The sequence below is a fragment of the Mastomys coucha genome, unplaced genomic scaffold, assembly GCF_008632895.1.
Source record: "Mastomys coucha isolate ucsf_1 unplaced genomic scaffold, UCSF_Mcou_1 pScaffold5, whole genome shotgun sequence".
Lineage (NCBI taxonomy): Eukaryota > Metazoa > Chordata > Mammalia > Rodentia > Muridae > Mastomys > Mastomys coucha.
The window spans coordinates 75,943,742-75,951,595 of NW_022196911.1; the positions used below are offsets into that span (position 1 = coordinate 75,943,742).

The window sequence follows — 7,854 nt, forward strand, 5'->3', positions numbered from 1 at the left end:
ACACCCTAGAAGAAGCAAGAAAGTAATCTTTCAACAAATCCACACAAATCTAATTCCACCTCTTAAAAACAACAGGAAGTAACATTTACTTTTTCTTACTATCTTAATATGAAAATTAATATTACCAACATATCCTAATCGATTGAAATCCAAAAACATGAGGAATTAGAAATTTGTTGATTGTCATCCAATGGTCTCTCTAATTTGGTAATTGGAGAAATAGGTCCGATATTATACAATCCATGTATATTTTCAGCTTGTTTGTTCGTGGCAGTGTCTTGCTGTGTACAACATAATGGTCTTGAGATCTTGCTTCTATCTTAGCCTCACTAGTTAGTAGTATTGTTTATTTCATGTTTTTACACTATACTATGGTTTTCAGAACAGCTTACATATTTTAAAAGTATTTATATACCCAAAAGTAATGTAGACAATTAAATTGGGTGGGTGGGGTTGCTTGTAAGAGAAAAACAAAGAGTGAGACTGAATGCTTTGCTTGATCTTTGTAACTTTTGAATCAAGTTACCATAGTAAGAGCCAAGATTTTAAGCTCTACTAAATACAAAATAAACAAACAAAACCACTTTATATATTTATGTTCATTTAATAAAATATTAGTAGTGATATATTATTTTGAAATATACAGTTAATACATTTGGAGTTATTTAAAATTTATATTGAGAAAAATGTTTGTATTTTCAGTCTTGCCATAGACAAGCATCTACATAAGACTGTCAAATTGAATTTTTGTTTTATATCAAACAACTTTTATAATATTCATTTTATTGCTATAATATTTTATAAATTTTAAAGAATATGACAAAAAAGATATTGTAGATATTGAAGGGGGTCTCAGGGAGGAGTTGGGGTACAAAAGGAAAACAAGAATGTGATTTAATTCTATTTACTTAAAATGTTTTTAAATGTTAACAAATTCAGATACATTGAAGTCATGTAATTTTTCTCATCATATTGCAATAAAAGTTCAAAAAAAAAAAAGCTGGGTGTGGTTGCACATGCCCCTTAATCCCAGTATTCGTGAGGCAGAGGCCCATGGATCTCTGAGTTTGAGTCCAGCATGTGCTGCAAAGCAAGTTTCAGGACAACCAGGACTACACAGAGAAACCCTGTTTTGAAAAACAAACAGGGCTGGAGAGATGGCTCAGCAGTTAAGAGCACTGATTGCTCTTCTGAATGTCCTGAGTTCAAATTCCAGCAACCACATGGTAGCTCACAACCATCTGTAATGAGATCTGACACCTCTTCTGGAGTGTCTAAAGACAACTATAGTGTACTTACATATAACAATCAAACAAATAAATAAATAAATAAATAAATCTTTAATAAAAAGAAAAGAAAAACAAACAAACAATGAATTGTGTGTAAAAAGAGGTCAGAAGTAAGGCTTAGCAGTTAAAAGCACTTGGTTTTCTAGAAGAACTGGGGTTGATCTTAAATACGTGAATGGTGGCTTGCAACCATCTGTAACTCCAACTCCCCAGAAAGGAATCTGCCTGGAGGTAGTGGTGAATGCTTTTCTTTTCTTTTTTTTTTTTCTTTTTCTTTTTTTCTTTTTTTGGTTTTTCTTCTTTCTTTCTTTCTTTTTTTTTTTTTAATTTTGTTTGTTTGTTTTGGTTTGTTTTTGGTTTTGTTTGTTTGTTTGTTTTTTGGGTTTTTTGTTTTGTTTTGTTTTTTTTGAGACAGGGTTTCTCTGTGTAGCCTTGGCTGTCCTGGCACTCACTCTGTAGACCAGGCTGGCCTCGAACTCAGAAATCCACCTGCTTCTGCCTCCCAAGTGCTAGGATTAAAGGTGTGTGCCACCACTGCCCTGCAGTGAATGCTTTTCATTTCAGCACTAGGGAAGCAAAGGCAGGTGGATCTCTTTCTCGAGTTTTAGGCCAGCCAGGACTACACAGAGAAACTCTGTCTCAAAAACCAACCAAAAACCAAAAACCAAAAAACTCCACACACAATAAAATAAAATAAAACAAAGCCCGTTTATACTTCCATTTAAAATTGCAGCTGGAAGGCAGAGTGTGGGTGTGTTTTATGGGTTCCTCAATTGGCTCTCATTTCATTGTTCATTCTTCATTGACCAACAGGATCCTTCCTCTGAGGATGAACATTCCTTGGATTCTCCAAAGCCAGAGACTTTCAGTGCATCTCAGAAGAAAATTCAGGAGATTCTCCATAACCTAGAAGAAATCCAGGAAAAACTGCAAGGGAGTATCCTGTGGAAAGTACCTCCTAGAGAACACGTTCAGGGTGAGCCGATCCGTCATGGAGCAGGACTGATTAAGGAAGTCTTGAGTATCTTCTTTTCTTTTTCTTTTTTTAATCTCACAGAGCTTTACTGCCTGCTCACCTCCAAACATTTAAACTGTTATTGCTCTGAGATCCCTGGTGATCTCCTTCATGATCTCCATTGGAGTTTGAAGAGTATGACCAGGAAAGCTCAAATCTTCCTTCCTTATATAGGGGCAGTATTATTTACAATTCACCTTTATACTGGAGGTGAAAATCACACTGGGATTCATCACTAAGCCAAATTTATTTTTCCTTCTTAAACATCTTTGCTACATAGTTTCACTTTTCTGGTGACTTCTTGTTCTTTTTTTTTTTCTTTTTCGAGACAGGGTTTCTCTGTCCTGGAATTCACTCTGTAGACCAGGCTGGCCTCAAACTCAGAAATCCGCCTGCCTCTGCCTCCCAAGTGCTGGGATCAAAGGGGTGCGCCACCACCGCCTGGTGACTTCTTGTTCTTAACTTCTTGGTGTATACAATGCCTTCATCCTTCTTCTGAGTTTTGCATCTTTCTTGGCACCTCCAGTTACTCGTGGCTTAGGTTCACTGCTCAAAGTGACCCTAGTTTTTCTGGATCTCAAACACCTAACATCTGAATCTCCAGAGACTCCTTTCTCTTTCTGAGTCTTTTTTTTTTTTTAAAGATTTATTTATTATTATATGTAAGTACATTTTAGCTGCCTTCAGACACTCCAGAGGAGGGCGTCAGATCTCATTACAGATGGTTGTGAGCCACCATGTGGTTGCTGGGATTTGAACTCAGGACCTTCAGAAGAGCAGTCAGTGCTCTTAACCACTGAGCCATCTCTCCAGCCCCCTCTTTCTGAGTCTTTATCAGGATTTCTGCACCTGATTTGCTTGTTATCTCTTCTGTTCCACTAGGCTGGGGAATCTGTCTGTCCCCTAGACCTCAAGCATGTTCTTTTCCCACTGACTTTGCCCGGAGATGTAGATTTCTTGGCTCCTTCATCTGGATTCTGCAGCTCTGTCTCCCAGGAGGCAGTCTTCATAGTTGTCTTATTTTTCTTTATCCCAACCTTCTCTGCAGATGTATCAAACTTGGGTATTCTCAAAACCTACTTTAAATAAGGCTTATTAAATGCTTTAGCCTCCCTTCTAGCCCACCACCCACCAGAGGTAGTAGAAAGGAAAAGTTATTGGAGCAAATCCAGTCTGTTGTGGGGATATCAGCAGTTTATTTCACGTGAATCATCAGGTGCAGCTTGATCCACTCACAAACACAGGATTCATGATGTAGCAATGGTAGGTCAATCTAGAGGAAATCACGGGATTCTGCTGTATGCTCGCTCTTGGGGCAATTTCAGTCTCTGTTTGTCAGGATACTAGCAGTCAAGTTCAGTAGTGTCAGGATAGCAAACATGAATCATCAACAGTGGAACAATCCAGCAGAAACAGCCAGGCCTCCGCTGGCTGGACTTAGAATCAGCATGAGTCAGCAGGAGCGACCATGGCCAACAGGGATGCCAGGAGAAGTTCTCTGCAGTTCCTCTTGCAATGAAGATGCAAGACCACCAAAACATTGCGAAGCTAGTTATACAGGCACACTGTCACTCTCCGTTGAGTCCTATTTATACTCCTTCTAAACATCACGTGTCCTCCCATGGGTCTTGCATCAGCAAAATATCACGTGAGTCTGTATCAGCTGACATATCCAGAAACTTCTAAGTACACTGTAGATGTCTTCAGACACACCAGAAGAGGGTGTCAAATTTAATTACAGATGGTTGTAAGCCACCATGTGGTTGCTGGGATTTGAACTCAGGACCTCTGGAAGAGCAATTGGTGTTCTTAACCACTGAGCCATCTCTCTAGCCCTATCCAGAAACTTCTATTTCACTCTGCCAATAGGCTCAAGCCCAGGGAAGTGGCAAGAAGCTGCCAGAATACTACCAGAAGTTTTTTGGTACATTTTTTTTTCTATGAAGTCATGACAAATGATGACCAGTAAAGAATAGTAAGGCACACCAATACTACCCAGTGTCGTCCACTGTCTGTTGGGTTATATTTTCCTTCTGAATATCATGTGTCCTTTCACATGCCTGCTTTAGCAAAGCATCCTTTCATCTGTATATCCCAGCAAAACACCATTTGACATAACTGACTTCCCAAAGAAACCAGAAGTTGCTACTGGTTGGGTGGGAATGGCCAAGTACCTCCAGCTTTGTTCTTTGGGGACAGGACCCAGAGCATGGCTATTTTCATTGTGATTTTGTCAGCTGAGAAGGAATGAGCTGAGGTATGGCCATGGCTGTGTACACTTTGGGATATGAACTCAAGGTATTTTCTGTAACCTAGGCCCTGAGTAAAGCAGAACTCGTATTTTTAAGACGTGTGAACCCGCTCTTACTCCTGCTTCTCTCCCTTGCCTCTTGCTCCTTTGTTCCCCGTCTCTCCCCATTCCCCTCCTCTCTCTCTCCACGTGGTAATGGCCAACTCCTACTTCTTTATTTTCTCCTTCTCTCTGCCTTTCTCTGACTCTGCTACCCTCTTAACTCCCCTCCCCATGCCCTGAATAAACTCTGTTCTATACTAGAAAAAAAGAAAAAAGCCGTGTGAACCCTAATCCTAGCTTATGGCTTATCTTTGGTTTTGGCCTGACGAGATTGCAGATAGGCTGACTTGGACTTTTAGTTTTTATTTTTATTTTTTTCTTTATTTCTGGTTTTTTGAGACAAGGTTTCTCTGTATAGCCCAGGCTGGCCTTGAACTCAGAGATCTGCCTGCCTCTGCCTCTCAAGTGCTGGGATCAAAGGCGTGCACCACCACTGCCCGGCTTTAGTTTTTATTTTTACTTATACATGTTGTGGTGGCCATGTGTGTGCCAGAGCTTGTATGTGGAGGGAAGTCAGAGGACAACTGGCAGAAATTGGTTCTCTCCTTATACCAACTCCGGCTGTTGGGTTGGCAACAGGTGCCTTTATCCATTGAACCATTGCTCTGCTCCCTCCTTTCATTGCCTTTATATGTATTTTATGTGTTTGGGTGTTTTGCCTGCATATATATCTAAGACACTATGTGTACGTCTAGTGCCTTCCGAGGCCAGAAGATGGTGAGGGCATCAGATGCCCCTGGTACTGGAGTTAGGGATGGTTGTGAGCCACTGTGTAGGTGCTGGGGACCAAACACTTCAAAGAGCAACCAGTGCTCTTAACTGCTGAGCCATCTCTACAGTCCGTCCCTGTTTTCATTTCAGAGATGAGGTTTCTTTACGTTGCCTAGGTTGACCTCAAACTCTTAGGCTTATGTGATCCTCTTGCTTCCTGAGTAGCTGGATTCTACCATATCTTTTACCTTGCCTGGCTGCTTTTTTAAGAAAAAAAAGCGGGGGAGGCTGGAGGGATGGCTCAGTGGGTCAGAGCACCGACTGCTTTTCCGAAGGTTCTGAGTTCAAATCCCAGCAACCACATGGTGGCTTACAACCATCTGTGATGTGATCTGACGCCCTCTTCTGGTGCTGTCTGAAGACAGCTACAGTATATTACGCCAGAGGGAGCAAGGCTGGCAGAGGTCCTGAGTTCAATTCCCGACAGCCACACACCTGATGGCTCATGGCCATCTGTACAGCTACAGTGTACACATACACATAAAATAAATAAAATAAATAAACTGTCATGTGGAACTGTGAATGAAATAAACCCCCGCCCCCCCAAAAAAAAGAAAAGAAAAAAAAAGCTTTATGTATTTGTTTGGTTGTTTGTTTATTGTGTATTTGTGCCTATGATCTTATGAACACATTTGCCCCAATCTGTATGTGAGTAAGAGGATAATTTGGGGAACAAAGTTCTTTTATTCCACTATGTGAGTATTGAGCTGAGATCATGAAGCTTGGTGGCATGTACTTTTACCCATTGATCCATCTCATCAGCCCTCTTTTTACTTTTTAATTAGTAAATGTTTTTACTAACAAGGCATGAAAACTAGGCAAAGCAGTATGTACCTCCAATCCCAGCATTTGGGAGGTGGAGATGGGGGAATTAGCTCAAGGCCAGTTTGGGGTACATGAGAGGGACCCTGTCTCAGAACAGTGTGTGGGTTGGGGTGTTGAGGGAGCGATAGCAGTAAGAAGGAAAATAGGCATGAAACTATATAATTAAGTTTGTTTGTTTTTGTGTTTTTGAGACAGGGTTTCTCTTTGTCCTGCAGTTTGCTATGTAGTCCAAGCTGGCCTGGAACTCAGCAAGCTTATGAGTGCTGGGATTAAAGGTGTGTGTGAGCAACCACACTCAGCTCTACTTCTCTTTGGAGCCTATCAAAAAGACAGTGTTGCCTGAGCTTAGGGGCACACAACTTCAATTCCAGAACTCAAGAGGCAGAGGCAGGTGGGGCTCTCTGAATTCTTAGAATTCATAGTAAGATTCTGTCTCAGGGAGGAAAAAAAATCTCTGTATTGTATTTGGGGAATGTATTAATATTAAATAGTAGCAGTGTGAAGGAACCACTTTTTTCTCTTGTTCTCTTGGACTTACGTTAAAAAACAATAATTAATGCCTGTCAAGCATTAGACATTGGCTCTGGCCTCCCAAGACTAATCCCCCTGGCTATTGCTAGCTTTATGTAGTTAAGAATATGTTTTTTTTTTTTTTTTTATTATATGTAAGTACACTGTAGCTGTTCTCAGACACACCAGGAGAGGGCATCAGATCTCATTAAGGATGGTTGTGAACCACCATGTGGTTGCTGGGATTTGAACTCATAACCTCTGGAAGAGCAGTCGGTGCTCTTAACCACTGAGCCATCTCACCAGCAAGAATATGTATCTTATTAAAGCTTTTTAGCATTCACTTCTTAGATTTTTGCCTTGGTGTTGTTAAGGATAGACTGAAGGATTTCACACGTGCTTTCCCTCTGAGGGTCACTCTCCCCAGCTGCCTTCTGCATTTAAATAACATCACTTTGCTTTAAAAGGTGTTCTGTTTAAATAGAAGAGGCATGATTTCTTCAATAATGTTTATTAGTTGTTCTAGAAGTTAGCTTAAGAAATAAATGGCCTTGTAGGTGTATATGCTGCAGAATTCAGATTTTGTTTTCTGTTTGCATCTTCCTTCCTTCCTCCCTTCCTTCCTTCCCTCTCACTCTCTTCTTCCCCCCTCCTTCTTTCTTCCTCTTTCTTTCCTTCCTTCCTCACGGGGAGATGATGAACAGCAACATGGAACTAGAAGCCAAATAAATTCCTTTGTTTCCAAGTTGCTTTTGGTTATGGTGTTTCATCGTAGCAAGAGTATCACTAAGCCACCAAACTTATTTGGTTAACTATTCTTGAGTTTAGCTGAGTCAACTGTTAATGATATTTACCTGGTTGTACAATCAATCTTGAAAACTTTTTCATCTTATAAAGTTGAATCTTTATTCCCATCAGGCAGCTCTGCATTCTTCTGTACTCTACCCTCTGACAACTGGGATTCTACTGTGTGTGTGTGTGTTTTGTGGGTTCAAAACCAGGGCTTCATTCATGGCAGAGCTATGATCTATCATTGAGTTACACCCCTTAAATTCTAGTGTTTGTGGTTTTGTTTTTTTTTTTTTTTTTTT

General features: G+C 40.4%; 1 protein-coding gene across 1 annotated transcript in view; it reads left to right on the forward strand.

Annotated features, from left to right (window-relative positions):
- Positions 1-7,854, forward strand: part of Rnf135 (ring finger protein 135) — a 22,441-nt gene that overhangs the window by 9,124 nt on the left and 5,463 nt on the right. Inside the window, exon 3 of the mRNA XM_031353242.1 lies at positions 2,103-2,265. Within this exon, the coding sequence (XP_031209102.1) occupies positions 2,103-2,265 (163 nt within the window). The remainder of the gene's footprint in view (positions 1-2,102; positions 2,266-7,854) is intronic.